Genomic DNA, 15,634 nt, shown 5'->3' with positions numbered 1-15,634 from the left:
TCATCATTCCCTCATTTTATGCAGTATCATTATGGTCACGGGCATAAAAAATATTAAAAGCACAGTATTTACGCATACAATCAATATATTTGAAAACGTAGAAAAACATGCAAAATAGTCAATGTTATTGGTATTCTATTGCTTAGCAGTGTGATTACCCGTGATTAATCTTAGTGACTTACTGGCATGCAATTAATCAACAGTGCTAGTTGCTAGTACATAAGAACATTAAGAACAAAAGTAATAGTTTTAGGAGTGACTTTTTTTTCTAGTATAGCACTTGCTAGGTTTTTTACTGTAATTTTTAATTCTAACTTTTTTCTCTTATTTTTTTAGAACTTTATTCTGTTGGATCATGTAACTTCCAGGCTAACTAATTACCTGGGCTGGTGTCAACATTTTCTTTTCGTTTAATCCACCAATGGGGATTGTCAACAGTCCAGTGAAGGGTTTATGGCACCATTTATTTTTTTAGTCTAATCTAGATATTTGCCAAAACATGAGAATTGAACAAAGCTTCATCTGCCCATATCACCCACAAACCAATGGACTGTCTGAAAACACTAAGAAATCCCTCAAAAGGTAATTTTTGGAGAGGGCAGATTTCAATGACAAAGACAAGTAGAGTGCACCATGCCGGGCGCTGCAAATCTTCCAAGTCCATGTACTACATTGTCACATGTGAGATGAAAAACAATCATAGCAATGTACTGTAATGGGCTCCTCCTTACGCCTTTTGCATTCTCTATTATCTGTCTCAGGTTTTGTCTACCTTGGCAAGGTTTGTTGAAGAAAAGTGCCTCCGGTGACAAAACGGCATAAGTGTTCACACTGCTATGTGACTTCTGTTGGGGAAAAATCCTAGCTCCACACGGGACTTTTATCTTTTCCCCTCCCTGTGTTGTTGATAAAGATGCAGCTTGAGACAATTTGTTGCTGATTTTGGCCTCCAGGAAGTGGCCCATAATTCCCAATCTGTCACTCTGGTCAGCCATTTGAACTCCACTGCTCTGCATCCAGGTAACCGGCTACCCAGCCCTCCCACTTGCAAGTCCTGCAAAATTTAACTTAGCGGGCTGGCTTTTCTGTGTGAGCTCAGCAGAGAGGAGAGCGACTGTCTGGATTCAGAGACACAGTTGTGGAGGCACAGGGCTTACTGTACAGATAGATTGTGGTGCCCTATGCAGCCTGAGCGCTTGAACCCCCTCCCACGAGGCAGCTCCGTGTGTAGTATGGCCAAGGAATGTAGTGGCGTAATTAATTTCCAGTATAAACAATACCACTGAGAAATGAAGCCTTTATAACTGCCTTAGACTGGGACTGCCAAATTTGGAAGAGAGTTGACTGAGACAGTGGGATATAAACATATGGGCTACGTCTACACTGGCATGATTTTCCGGAAATGCTTAAAACGGAACAGTTTTCCGTTATAAGTATTTCCGGAAAAAGCGCGTCTACATTGGCAGGATGCTTTTCTGGAAAAGCACTTTTTCTGGAAAAGCGTCCGTGCCAATGTAGACGTGCTTTTCCGCAAAAAAGCCTGATCGTCATTTTCGCGATCGGGGCTTTTTTGCAGAAAAGAAATCTGTGCTGTCTACACTGGCCCTTTTCCGGAACATTTTTCCGGAAAAGGACTCTTGCCCGAATGGGAGCAGCATAGTTTTTCCGGAAAAGCACTGATGATTTTACAGTAGATCGTCAGTGCGTTTCCGGAAATTCAAGGGGCCAGTGTAGACAGCTGGCAAGTTATTCCGGAAAAGCGGCTGATTTTCCGGAATAAGTGGCCAGTGTAGACACAGCCTATAAGAGAGTGTAATTTGGGGGCTGCACTCCAGAGGGGGTGTGCACAGGTGGGCTGGCCACTCCCCAGGCTGAGTCCTCCCACAGAGGTGATCAGCTTGTGTGTAATTTTACAGTTGGGGGGTTTCCTACTGGTGCGCGTGCCAGAAAGGGGCTTAAGAGCCAGTCAGAGCATCACACAGTGATGTAAACCCAGGTGGAGAGACCGGTGGGTTCAGTGTGAGCCCAGCACATCCAGTGGCACCCAAAATGGGGGGCCATCCCATCACACTCTGAAACGGAAAGTCCCTGTTCCGGAAAAGGGCCAGTGTAGACAGCAGAGATTTCTTTTCCGCAAAAAAGCCCCAATCGCGAAAATGACGATCGGGACTTTTTGCGGAAAAGCGCATTTAGATTGGCACGGACGCTTTTCCGCAAAAGTGCTTTTCCGGAAAAGCATCCTGCCAATCTAGACGCGCTTTTTCCGAAAATGCTTTTAACGGAAAACTTTTCTGTTATAAGCATTTCCGGAAAATCATGCCAGTGTAGACGTAGCCATACTGTATAGAAATCCATATAGCACAAGCACATGAAATGTCCCTCTCCTTCATGTGGATGAAGATATGCACAGCTTAAGCCCCCCCTTATCCCTTCCCCGTTATGAATTGCACACATTGGGTTTTGATATAAAGAAGTACATTTATTAACTACAAAAGGGAAATGTTAAGTAATTTTAAGGGATAGCAAACAGGAGAAAGCAGATTACTGAGCAAATAAAACACACAAACTAAGCTTCACACACCAAGAAATGGGATAACCATTTATCCTAAATGTTGTTTTAGACAGTGTGACCTTACTCCAGTGGGTCCCATGCTTACTGGTGGGTCCCAGAGGCTCACTGTGACCCTCAGCTTCAGAGGGATAGCCGTATTAGTCTGTAATTGAAGAAACTTTAAAAACAATGAATAGTCCTGCAGAACCTTAGAGATTAACAAAAATGTAGATGTGTAGTCTTTCCCTCTCTAGAGTCATTTCCATCACAGGGTAACAAGGGGCTTAGTTGGAGAATTCAGTCTCTGTTGCCCCCTCAGGTTTAATAAGACCAATCTGGCCTCCTTTCTTAACACTGGCTCCCCTCTCCGGAGGTATCACAGTATCGGATCAGGGTAGGGATGTAATCGTGTAGTCGATTAACCGATAAGCAGAAGCTTATAGGTTAATACTACAGACTACTTGCATTCCCCCGCCCCTCCGCATTGCCAATAAAATTTTTAGTAGACTGCCCAGCAGCCCGGTACAGTCCTGGCTTGCGATGGCGCTGGGACTTACCCCGCTGCGGCTCTGCATTTAAAGTGTATTAAGAGCTGGGCAGCCTGACTCAGTTCCGGCTCGCACCAGCTCCGGAAGCTCAGACACCCCCTGAAAAAGGGTTGCTGCCACCCCGTGCTGCTGCCTCTTTATCAGAGGCAGCAGCAGCACCACAGGGCAAAAGGCAGCCGGTCTGCGAGGGGAGCTGGTTTTTAAACTGGCTCCTCTCACAGACCAGCTCCCTCCTGGCACCCTGTGCTGCTGCCTCTGATACAGAGGCAGCAGCACGGAGTAGCAGGGGCCTCCTTGAGAGTGTGGCCAGATCACACAGGCTGCCGGCCTCGCCCCCAGGGACAACAGAATTGTCGACTAACCAATAAGAATTCATGAGGTTACAAGGCTATTCAATTAACTGATATCCCTGGATCAGGGATGGTTGGGAGAGGGGATTCAGGCCCGCCTTCTACTCCAGGTTCCAAATCAAGGATCCTGGTGGTGGCAGCTACTGGCAGCTTCAGTCCCGCCACTGCTGGCAGCTAGGTTTTTTGGTTTCCACTGGTCTACAGCCACTTCCCTTGGGCTGCCCTCTCCCTCAATGCCCCTTCACTCTTACCTCAGGGCTCCCTGCCCTGTGGCTGTTTGATGCGCCAGAGCCCCGGGGAATTCGGGGAGGAGAGGAGTTAGCAGCCTCATGTTAGTGGGGAAGCCCTGCCTCTCATCTCCACAGCAGGGGGATCCTGGCTGAGAAGGGAGATGCAGGGGAACCTCAGCCAGGCAGAGGGAGAGTCTGGAGGAGTTTCTCTCTCCCCTCCCCGGCCGGTGGCCCATCAGCTCAGCAGTCAGGGAAGAAGGGCTGATGGAGGCTTCTTCTCCTCGGCCTGGTGTTTGCTGTTCAGCTGCTGCTGCTGAATCCTCACCTCAGCCACGGACCCCGGGAGCCAAAAGCCCCAGCTGGGGGTGGGAATGAAGGGGTGGGCTTGTCGCCCTAGTCACGGCCCTGAGAGAGTTTCCCTGCTGTAGGGAGGAGTCTCTGATGTCCAACATGGTGTGAGCTTCCCTTGGAACATTTTCCACACTGAAAACATCACAGAGATCGCCTCCCTGTGTGGATTTGCAGATGCCTGATACTCTGGGAGTATTAAATGATACTCCCCACCTCGATTCTATGTCTCTCTGTTGCAATGTTCCTTCCAATCTTTTCTAGCCATGTGCGGACTAACTTCACGAGCACCAAGGCATTTGTCGACATGGTGCATTTGTCGACATGGTGCATTTGTCACGTGCACCAAGGCATTTGTGTGTGTGCACCATAAGTGGAAACAAAAAACGTAGCCATGGGCCCTCTGCTAATCAGCTGGGCAGCTTTTGCATCTCTTGTGCATGTGTGGCCACACACAACTTATAGACACTTTGTTGTGTGAATCACGGATGTGTGAAGTCAGATTGAATCTTTTCGTAGACAGACTATTCCTAGTGTCTCTCACCCTTGCGGATGTTTTGCAGCATGGAAAGCTCAGATCTCTTACTGAAGCTTCTTTCACTCTAGGCATTTAAAAGGCCTCTTCCCTATGTGGATTTTCCCATGTTTTGTAAGGTGTGAGCGCTGACTGAATTTTTTTCCACACTCAAGACATCCATAGGGCCTTTCTCCTGCATGGGTTCGCTGATGTTTAGCAAGACTGGAGCTCTCACTAAAGCTTTTCCCACACTCATGGCATTTATAAGGTCTCTCTCCTGTGTGGGTTCTCTGATGACGAGTAAGATATGTTCTGTCAAAGAAACTTTTCCCACAGTCAAGGCACTGGTAGGGTTTGTAGCCTGTGTGGATCTTCTCGTGGTTAATAAGGTGTGAGTGCTGAACGAAATCTTTCCCGCACTGAAGGCATTTATAGGGTCTTTCTCCTGTGTGGATTCGCTCATGTTTAGTAAGGGCTGAATTTTGTATAAAACATTTCCCACAGTCGAGACACTGAAATGGTCTCTCGGCCGTGTGGATTCTCCCATGTTGAGTAAAGGCTTTTCTTTCCATAAAACTTTTCCCACACTCATGGCATTTAAAGGGTCTCTCTCCTGCATGCATTCTCTGGTGCACCATAAGTCGTGACTTTTGTATGAAGCTTGTCCCACAGTTTAAACATTTATAGGTCTTCTCTCCTGTGGGGGTTATCCAGTTTGTAATAAGGTTTGCACTGAAACGGAATATTTTCCCACAGTCCAGGCATTTGAGGGATTTCTCTTCCTTATGACTTGTCTGCTGGACTGCGCTTTCCTGGAGATTCCGGCATCCTCCGGCACACTGAATTGATCCATCCAGATTTCTCCTACTATAGTTTGCCAGCTGCCTCTCTGACCTGTGTCCATCTCCCCCGGCATTTCGCTGTTCCAAGCACTGGGAAAAATTCCCTTCAGCTCCTCTCAAAAACATCTCCCGAGGGTCCACTTTCCCAGAACCTTTCTGCTGCTGATTCTCCTCCACTGTCGTGTCACCTGCTGGGAGAGAGAACCAGGCAGGAGTCATTCTTTGTGCTGGGGAGAAAGGACTGAAAAGGGACACAACTCAGGCTACATCTATACTGCTTCCTTCTTGCGCACAAGCCTATGCAAATGGAGCGCAGATTAGCATATTGCCATACTTCATTTGCATAATTAATTAAGGTCCGTTTTTTCACAACAGGCTTTTGTGTAAAAAGAAGTTGGGGGAGGGGGAGGAATAGTTCAGTGGTTTGAGCACTGACCTGCTAAACCCAAAGTTGTGAGTTCAAACCTTGAAGGGGCCATTTAGGGAGCTGGAGCAAATCTGTCAAGGATAGCACTTGGTCCTGGTGGGAGACTAGACTCAATGCCCTCCCAAGGTTCCTTCCACCTCCATGAGATAGGTATATCTCCACTGCATCAGACAGCTCATTTTTGTGCAAGAGCCATTCTTCCTCATTTTTTCAGGAAGAATGGCTCTCGCATAAGAGGAAGTTTTTGTGCAAAAAAGAACCGTCTACACAACTCCTTTCTGCGCAAAAGCCTCTTACGCAAAAACAGACCCTAATTAATTATGCAAATGATGCATGGCAATATGCTAAACTGCACTTCATTTGCATAGGCTTTTGTGCAAGAAAGAAACAGTATAGACATAGCCAAAGAGAGAAAATACCGCACAGTAAGGCTGTGTCTAGACTGGCCAGTTTTTCCGGAAAATCAGCCACTTTTCCGGAAAAACTTGCCAGCTGTCTACACTGGCCGCTTGAATTTCCGCAAAAGCACTGACGATCTCATGTAAGATTGTCAGTGTTCTTGTGGAAATACTGTGCTGCTCCCGTTCAGGCAAAAGTCCTTTTGCGCAAAACTTTTGCACAAAAGGGCCAGTGTAGACAGCTCAGATTTGTTTTCCGCAAAAAAGCCCCGATCGCGAAAATGGCGATTGGAGCTTTTTTGCGGAAAAGCGCGTCTAGATTGGCACGGACACTTTTCTGCAAAAAGTGCTTTTGCGGAAAAGCGTCCTGCCAATCTAGACGCTCTGTTCCGAAAATGCTTTTAACGGAAAACTTTTCCGTTAAAAGCATTTCCGGGAAATCATGCCAGTCTAGACGTAGCCTAACTGTTGGAGCTGGAGACCTTGGATTCTGCGCCCACATCCCACCCAAACACTCCCAGGGAAGTGAAGACAGGGAGGAAATTCCCAACCACTAACAGGCTGGGTGGGAAAGCTGGGACTGATCTTTTACTTTCTGATATGAAGCTTGCTGGCTGAAGCCCTGATGTGGGCGAGATGGGGCAGAACGGAGGCGTGTTGCGCACAGCACATTTTGGGAGTCCTAGCTTTTTCCTTCAGTCGCCAAATTGTCCTTTCTGTTTCTTTGCCCCCCTCACCTGCCTGGGTGCCCCTTGGACTCTCCCTTTTCCGGGCAACCTGGAGATTCAGCACCCACGGCTCCTCCCCTCGCTCCAGCCGGGTGATCAACTCAGGTTTGGGAACGGGGAATCCTGTGAAGAGGGTGAAATCAGGCAAAGTGAAGGTACACGGAGTCTGGGCAGAGTATGTGTCACAAGGAACATTTCCTGAGTTTAGCCTGAGCCTGGGAAGCAGCAGACGGGGGAGTAGTTGTTCTCCAACCTCACTAGGAAGGCTCAGGGTAGATGGCTCTGGAGACTTACTGACACACACACACAGCCAGGCTATGGCTACACTGCAGTCTTCTTGCACAAGAACACCTGTTCTTGCACAAAAACTAGCCGAGCATCTACACTGCACACATGTTCTTGCGGAAGTAATTTTACAGTAAAGCATCAGAACAGAAGGTTTCTTGCACAAGAGTTATTCCTCTCCCCACAAGGAATAAGCCCTCCTGTGCAAGAGCTCTTGCGCAAGATGGCAGTGTGGACAGGCAACCAGGGTTTCTTGTGCACGAAACCCCTATGGCTAAAATGGCCATCAGAGCTTTCTTGCACAAGAGAGTGTTCACACCACCATGGATGCCCTGGTGCAAAAGCACATGGCAGTGTGGACGCACTCTTGTGCAAGACCTTTTGCACAAGAACTCTTGTGCAAAACAGTTCTTGCGTAAGAAGCCTGCAGTGTAGACGTAGCCCAAGTATTAAACTCCTGCTTATTTTCCAGGCTGTAGAACCCAGAACCCAGGGATGAAGCTGTTCCCGGAAGGAAGGTGAACAGTGTGTGAAGGAGAAATTATACAGGCAGGGCCGTACCCTGCCTGTGGCCCCGAGGGCAGGAGAGAACGGGGATGAATTAGCATGTCCCTGAGGTTTCTGACTCCCCTGGAGATTAAAGTCTGTCTCACACAGGAGCTGTCGGCTAGGTATCCCAGCCCTGCTAATCCACCTGAGCAGGGAAGAACCTGACTGGAACTCACAGACCCCACAACTCCTAATAGCTGAAGATGCAGGACTCCCTTACCTAGCGAGGCCACAGTCTCGTAGTTCTCCTGCATGACGTCCCTGTAGAGGGCTCTCTGAGCGGGGTCCAGCAGCACCCCCTGCCCCGCAGTGAAATACACAGCCACCTCCTCGAAGGTCACCGGCATCTGAAACAACAGGGCCCCCCCACACTCAGCGCCTGCCACCTCAGCCACAACCCCACTAGTCACAACGGAGGAGGTTTCGGGAGCAGAATCCCACTGCCCAAAGAAGCCAGAAGGCTGCAGGGGGAGGGAAAAGGGGAGAGCACTTTGTCCCACAACAGACAAGAGCAGGGCAAGGTCTCCTCATTCCCCACACGCCTGCCTGCCACAGGCTGACGTGGGAAGCACAGCTCTGGGCCAGGGACAGAGGGGAGAGGTAGCTATGCTGGAAGGCAGGGATAGGGTCCAGAGTGACCTAGACAGACTAGAGGATTGGGCCAAAAGAAATCTCATGAGGTTCAACAAGGACCTGTACAGAGTCTACACTTGGGACTGAAGAATCCCAAACATTGTTACAGGCTGGGGACTGACTGGCTGGGTAGCAGTTCAGCAGAAAAGGACCTGGGGATAACGGGATGAGAAGCTGGATAGGAGTCAACAGGGCACCCTTGTGGCCAAGCAGGCTAATGGCATATTAAATAGTAATAGTAGTAGCCGTGTTAGTCTGGTCTTGCTGAAACAAAAGACAGGACTATGCAGCACTTTAAAGACTAACAAGATGGTTTATTAGGTGATGAGTGGGGTCTGGCCCACGAAAGCTCATCACCTAATAAACCATCTTGTTAGTCTTTAAAGTGCTGCATAGTCCTGTCTTTTGTAATGGCATATTAGGGTGCATTAGGAGGGGCATTGCCAGCAGATCTAGAGAAAGATTATTCCCCTTTAGTCAGCACTGGTGAGGCCACATCTGGAGTATTGCGTCCAGTTCTGGGCTCCCCACTACAGAAAGGATGTGGACTCACTGGAGAGGGTCCAGTGGAGGGCAATCCAAATGATGAGGGGGCTGGAGCACATGGCCTACAAGGAGAGGCTGAGGGATTTGGGCTTATTTAGTCTGCAGAAGAGAAGAGTGAGGGGGGATTTGATAGCAGCCCTCAAGTTCCTGATGGGAGGTTCCAGAGAGGATGGAGAGAGGCTGTTCTCAGTAGTGACAGATGGCAGAACGAGGAGCAATGGTCTCAAGTTGCAGCGGGGGAGGTCTAGGTTGTATATTAGGAAAAACTATTTCCCTAGGAGGGTGGTGAAGCACTGGGATGGGTTCTCCATCCCTAGAGGGTGGAATCTCCATCCCTAGGGCTACGTCTACACTGGCATGATTTTCCGAAAATGCTTTTAACAGAAAACTTTTCCGTTAAAAGCATTTTCGGAAAAGCGTGTCTAGATTGGCAGGATGCTTTTCTGCAAAGCACTTTTTGCGGAAAAGCGTCCGTGGCAAATCTAGACGCGCTTTTCCACAAAAAAGCCCCGATGGCCATTTTCACAATCGAGGCTTTTTTGCGGAAAACACTACTGTGCTGTCTACACTGGCCCTTTCGTGCAAAAGTCTTTCGGAAAAAGACTTTTGCCCGAACGGGAGCAGCATAGTGCTTTTGCGGAAATACTGACGATCTTACATGACAGCTGGCAAGTTTTTCCGGAAAAGCGGCTGATTTTCCGGAAAAACTGGCCAGTCTAGACACAGAATAGAAGTTTTTAAGTTCTTGCTTGACAAAGCCCTGGCTGGGATGATTGAGTGGGGGTTGGTCCTGCTTTGGGCAGGGGGCTGGACTCGATGACTCCTGAGGTCTCTTCTATGATCCAGACGGCCTCCCTTCGTATTTCACAGCAGCCTCTGCCCCGTGGGGTCAGGATCTGGGCCTGGGAGTCCGGGAAGTTTTCCCACCCTGCCTGAGGGGTGGGAGCGGGGGTTGTTCCTGGTTCAGAAATAGGAGAATGTCCCCACCTCTGCCGATGGGCCTGTCCCAACTGGGTTGTCCCACCCTGTCCCCTCCCTGCCTCCTCTTGTGTGTTTCCGGCTCTGCCCCCTCCATAGCCAATCCCCTCAGCAGCTCCCTGGAAATCCCCTACCTGAGCGGGCTCCATCACAGCCGTTTCTCTGCCTGGTCTCCTAGAAGCAGGGCCAGTCTGGAGCGACTCATGGAGGTGATTTCTCAGCCTGTCAGGGAGGGGGAACAGAAGTGGGGGGTCTCCCCGGTCAATCGTCTGCATGAGAGAGGCCCCTTCCTATCCATCCCCACCCCGCAGGGGCAGCTCCTGCCTCCAACTGCCCCACCTGAGATGGTTCCCACGGTCCCACATTCAGTTCTGCACCGAAGCCAGTCTCCCGGCTCGCTCCCAACCCCCGGCCCTTTTTGGCCGGGCCTGGTGACCGGCTCATTGTGAGGCATCTCCGAGCAGAGCCGAAGACAGTGATGGCCACTGGATGGAATCCAGCCTCGGCGCCGCCCCTCGCGGCCGGGCGGTGACTCCTGCGCAGACATCAGAGCAGCCCCTGGTCCCGCCTGGCAGCCCAGGAGCCAGGCCCCAAACTCTGAGATGCATTCAGCACCAGTGGGAAATGGGGAGCAAGGAGCGGGGGCAGTGGGGCTCTGAGAGGACACTTGCAGCGCTTTGGGGAAAGTCTCCTGGCTGGTGCCTTACCCCCTGGGGTGACCACCTTTTGAAAGGACCCATGCAGGAGCCTCACCCGCTGACCTGCCCCCTGCTCCTCCTCTCTCTCTGAAGCCCTGCCCAGGCTGCAGTAAGAGCTGCCCAAGGAAGCCTGGTCACTGCAGGGGGTCCCAGACCCTGCACCTGCCCTAGGCAGCGGGCTGGAGAGGAGCCACAGGCCCCTGCGTGCGCGGTGTTCTCATCCTGCTCTTACTACGGCCCAGATCGCGCTCCTGGCCTGGTGGTGAGACCACCATGCAAAAAGGGCTAAGGCCTCCTCAGGCTGGCGCGGCCCCTGAGCCTTAGGCAGGTGCAGGGCCCAGCCACAGGGAGCCGGGGACAAGCGCTGTCCTGGCGTCACCGGGCCCGGGACATGGACTCTGCATTTCAGGATGGTCAGGAGGGATCCGCCCATCCCCCACTGCTGCTGGGACCATCGCTAGGGGAACAAATACCCGCAGGTGGCGGGGCAGGGCAGCGCCTAACCCCCTGGGGTGGGAGAACTGCCTTGTGTCTCCCCAGCCCCCTGCTCCCTCCCTGCCCCGGTCTCCCTTCCCCTGCCAGCTCTGGCTCTCACAATCGCCCCCGTCCTCCCCCGACCATTCCCCTTCTCCCTCCCCGGGACCCCCGCATCTTCCCTCCAGTCCAGCCTGATTCCCTCAGCCCCATCCTCCCCCTGCATCGCCCCATCTTCCTTCTTCCCCCTGCATCGCCCCCCCTCCCCTGGATCGCCCCACCCACCCCTTTCCCCCTGCATCGCCCCACCCTCCCCTTGCATCGCCCCATCCTTCGTGGCTTCCCCACATCGCCCCATCCTCCCCCTCCCCCTGGTTCGCCCCATCCTTCCCGGCTTCCCCACATCGCCCCATCCTCTCCCTCCCCTTGCATCGCCCCATCTTCCTTCTTCCCCCTGCATCGCCCCCCCCGCCCTGGATCACCCCACCCATCCCTTTCCCCCTGCATCGCCCCACCCTCCCCTTGCATCGCCCCATCCTTCCCAGCTTCCCCACATCGCCCCATCCTCCCCCTCCCCTTGCATCGCCCCATCCTTCCCGGCTTCCCCACATCGCCCCATCCTCTCCCTCCCCCTGCATCGCCCCATCTTCCTTCTTCCCCCTGCATCGCCCCCCCTGTCCCGGATCGCCCCACCCACCCCTTTCCCCCTGCATCGCCCCCCCTCCCCTGCATCGCCCCATCCTTCCCGGCTTCCCCACATCGCCCCATCCTCTCCCTCCCTCTGCATCGCCCCATCCTTCCCGGATTCCCCACATCGCCCCATCCTCTCCCTCCCCTTGCATCGCCCTATCTTCCTTCTTCCCCCTGCATCGCCCCCCCTGCCCCGGATTGCCCCACCCACCCCTTTCCCCCTGCATCGCCCCACCCTCCCCTTGCATCGCCCCATCTTCCTTCTTCCCCACATCGCCCCCCCTGCCCCGGATCGCCCCACCCACCCCTTTCCCCCTGCATCGCCCCCTCTCCCCTTGCATCACCCCATCCTTCCCGGCTTCCCCACATCGCCCCATCCTCTCCTTCCCCCTGCATCGCCCCATCTTCCTTCTTCCCCCTGCATCGCCCCCCCCCCCCGCCCCGGATCATCCCACCCATCCCTTTCCCCCTGCATCGCCCCCCCTCCCCTGCATCGCCCCCCCTCCCTTTCCATCGCCCCACCCTTCCCGGCTTCCCCACATCGCCCCACCCTCCCCCTCCCCCTGCATTGCCCCATCCTTCCCCCTCTCCCCCACATCTTCCCCTCTTCTCCCCTCCCCCTGCATCGCCCCATCCTTCCCCCTCTCCCCCACATCTTCCCCTCCTCTCCCCTCCCCCGGCATCGCCCCATCCTCTCCCCAGTGCAATCCCCGGCCCCATCCCCTCGCTCCTGGCCTCACAGCTCCCTGCTCCCCTCCCATCCAGACCCGCCCCCGCACACGCCGGGAGCAGCCCGGGGCCAACCCCTCCCCCTGCAGCCCGGGGGCACCGGGGCGCCGCTCCCGGGGGGTCTCTCTTACCTGCCCCCCAAGCGCTGCCCGCCCTGGGGCAGGGGCTGGGCCGGGCCGGGCTGGGGGCGCTGCCCGGGGAGAGGCTCCTGGGGGGGGAGCAGCGGGACTGGCCCGGCCGGAGATTCCCCCTCCCGGCTGCAGCCCGGGCTCCGGGGCCCCGCAGCAGCCCCCGCCGGGGCTCGGGGATCCGGCCCGGAGCCTGGCCCCAGAGTCCCCGCGAGCAGCGATCGCTCCCCCCGCGCCTGCTGCTGCTGCTGCTGCTGGGTCCTAGCGAGACACCCGCCGCGCTGCGGATTAAACCCCCCTCCTCCCAGCCCCCAGCATCCTCCAGCACATGGAGGGGCCAGAGCCGGAGCAGCCGGGGACCAATTCCCTGGGGACAGGGACTGCACGAGACACCTCCTCCCGACAAAGGCTTTGTCCTGTTTCCAGAGCTTCATTTGTGCCACCAGGCCGTCTGGGGGGGGGGGGGGGGGGGTGACCTGCGGCCACCGCCGCTGGGCCTGGCTGCTCAGAGCCCCAAGCCCTCTCTTATAGTTGTGAAAAATTGCTGGAGCCCCAGGCAGTGCTGGGGACAGACCCAGACCTCACCTTGGGCCCCCAGAAGAGAAGGGGGGGGCTCTGGAGGAAGGGGCAGGGATGGGGCCAGGCTCCCCCCAGACAGCCCCTCAGCACCACTAGGTGTGCACTGCTGGGGACGGTGGTGGTTACTGAAATCAGAGCTTCCCAACTGCGGACGGGCAAATCCAGTCCCAAACTTTTGGCGGAACCCGTAGCATTATATTTGCATATTCATTATGCAGATAATATGGAAATATGGAAACAAAATGTTACCTGTCTACCAACCCAGTCACCCGCTGACCCCGTCTGGTCACGGCACACCCCACTACTAGATCCAACCCCAGAACCTTCCGGCCCTCTCCAGCCAGCCCTGGTACTCTGTGGCTACGTCTACACTGGCCCCTTTTCCGGAAGGGGCATGTAAATTTCAGCAGTCGTCGTAGGGAAATCCGCGGGGGATTTAAATATCCCCCGCGGCATTTAAATAAAAATGTCCGCCGCTTTTTTCCGGCTTTTAAAAAAGTAGGAATAAGAGCCTCCGGAAAAGGGCACTTTTTCCGGAGGATCGGGGCCAGTCTAGACGCTCTTTTCCGGCTTTTTTAAAAGCCGGAAAAAAGCGGCGGACATTTTTATTTAAATGCCGCGGGGGATATTTAAATCCCCCGCGGATTTCCCTACGACGACTGCTGAAATTTACATGCCCCTTCCGGAAAAGGGGCCAGTGTAGACGTAGCCTGGGACTCTGAGTAGCACGGACCAGGGACAGAGACTTTTGGGGTGTCGGACTTTTTGGACTTGGGCGATTCTTGGCTGGGGGGGGGCTTGGCTCATGTTTGGGGTTATGAACTCTGTTGTGGTGTTTTCCCCAAGTTAATGCCATATGACTTCTCTCTCTGTTTCATTAAGGCTGTGTCTACACTGGCCACTTATTCCAGAAAATCAGCCACTTTTCCGGAATAACTTGCCAGCTGTCTACACTGGCCCCTTGAATTTCCGGAAAAGCACTGATGATCTGCTGTAAGGCTGTGTCTACATCCGGAATAAGAGCCTCCGGAAAAGGGCACTTTTTCCGGAGGATCGGGGCCAGTCTCGACGCTCTTTTCCGGCTTTTTTAAAAGCCGGAAAAAAGCGGCGGACATTTTTATTTAAATGCCGCGGGGGATATTTAAATCCCCCGCGGATTTCCCTACGACGACTGCTGAAATTTACATGCCCCTTCCGGAAAAGGGGCCAGTGTAGACGTAGCCCCAATGTTCACCCGCAGGGTTTCACCTCCCAACCTGGGTAGAAATGGGAGTGGCAGGGCTAGACAGGGGGCACTTTATACGAAACTACACCACGCTCCACCAGCTGTCTCGTTCTACGCTTCTGGATGGTCCGCTGGGCACCTGCCGCTGCTCCATGCCACACCTCTGGTAATCACTCCTTGCCTGCCGCCGCTCCACGCCACGGATGGCTGTTTCTCATCCGCCACCGCTCCACGGCTGGTCGCTGCTCCTTGCTTGCCGCTGCTCCATGCCACACCACTGATGACTGCTCCTCATCTGCCACCACTTTACTGGCTGCGATATAGATCTGGTGCTCAGCCAAATCAGTGATTTTAACTCATTAATTTTAATTCTTTAAGCCACCAGTTGGATTGGCAAATTAATCCAACTTTCACTAAGTTAGCAAAAGAAAAGACTCCTCAGGGAGTCTGCTTTAGGTCTGCCTTTAAAACAAAGGAGGAAAGGTGCAGGCTAGGCTATTCTTATAGCTCATACCTGGCAGGTGTGCAGTAGACTGACTCACACCCTTTAACCCTTTCCCCTAGTTCTGTTCACTCAACTCTGGAAGGGGGGAGGCTTGTTCTTCCGAGACCTCTTCCCATGATGGTGGTGTCTCTCCTGCAAGCACTGGTGGCATGTTTGACAGTTCCCACATTTAGGGGTAGCATGATTAGTGACCCCCACAACAGTCCCAAATTATATACAATTCTCCACATTCCATTCCAACACTGACCCTCCATCAGCCCTGGCTGAATGGGATTTACATAGCCACACCTCGGATTCCCTCCTGAGCTGTATTTACATGTCAATAGTTAACAGTTAATTACCTTGCAGAGCTAAACAACTGGGGCTCGTCTACACTGGCCCCTTTTCCGGAAGGGGCATGTAAATTTCACCAGTCGTCGTAGGGAAATCCGCGGGGGATTTAAATATCCCCGCGGCATTTAAATAAAAATGTCCGCCGCTTTTTTCCGGCTTTTAAAAAAGCCGGAAAAGAGCGTCTACACTGGCCCCGATCCTCCGGAAAAAGCGCCCTTTTCCAGAGGCTCTTATTCCTACTTTGAAGTAGGAATAAGAGCCTCCGGAAAAGGGCACTTTTTCCGGAGGATCGGGGCCAGTGTAGACGCTCTTTTCCGGCTTTTTTAAAAGCCGGAAAAAAGCG

At 53.2% G+C, this 15,634-nt stretch overlaps 1 protein-coding gene across 7 annotated transcripts; it reads right to left on the bottom strand.

The window, feature by feature from the left end:
- Positions 1–2,458: 2,458 nt before the first annotated feature.
- Positions 2,459–12,881, bottom strand: LOC102457878 (uncharacterized). 7 transcript variants are annotated; one of them, XM_089770853.1, is made up of 5 exons: positions 12,653–12,881; positions 10,065–10,152; positions 7,994–8,120; positions 6,949–7,062; positions 2,459–5,577 (listed from the first exon to the last, which is right to left on the bottom strand). In XM_089770853.1, exons 2-5 carry the CDS (start codon positions 10,077–10,079, stop codon positions 4,625–4,627), a joined length of 1,209 nt encoding a protein of 402 aa, XP_089626979.1. In that variant the 5' UTR covers positions 10,080–10,152; positions 12,653–12,881; the 3' UTR covers positions 2,459–4,624. The 7 variants fall into 7 exon arrangements, with proteins under 7 accessions (XP_089626979.1, XP_075770190.2, XP_089626978.1 ...); XM_075914075.2 differs by lacking the exon at positions 12,653–12,881 and adding an exon at positions 11,102–11,219; XM_089770852.1 differs by lacking the exon at positions 12,653–12,881 and adding an exon at positions 10,638–11,066.
- Positions 12,882–15,634: the final 2,753 nt, after the last annotated feature.

This window comes from Pelodiscus sinensis, chromosome 19, assembly GCF_052426305.1.
Source record: "Pelodiscus sinensis isolate ZL-2025 chromosome 19, ASM5242630v1, whole genome shotgun sequence".
In the NCBI taxonomy this organism is placed as follows: domain Eukaryota; kingdom Metazoa; phylum Chordata; order Testudines; family Trionychidae; genus Pelodiscus; species Pelodiscus sinensis.
Note: the sequence above shows the minus strand (reverse complement) of the source record. Positions and strands in the feature narration are given on the sequence as shown.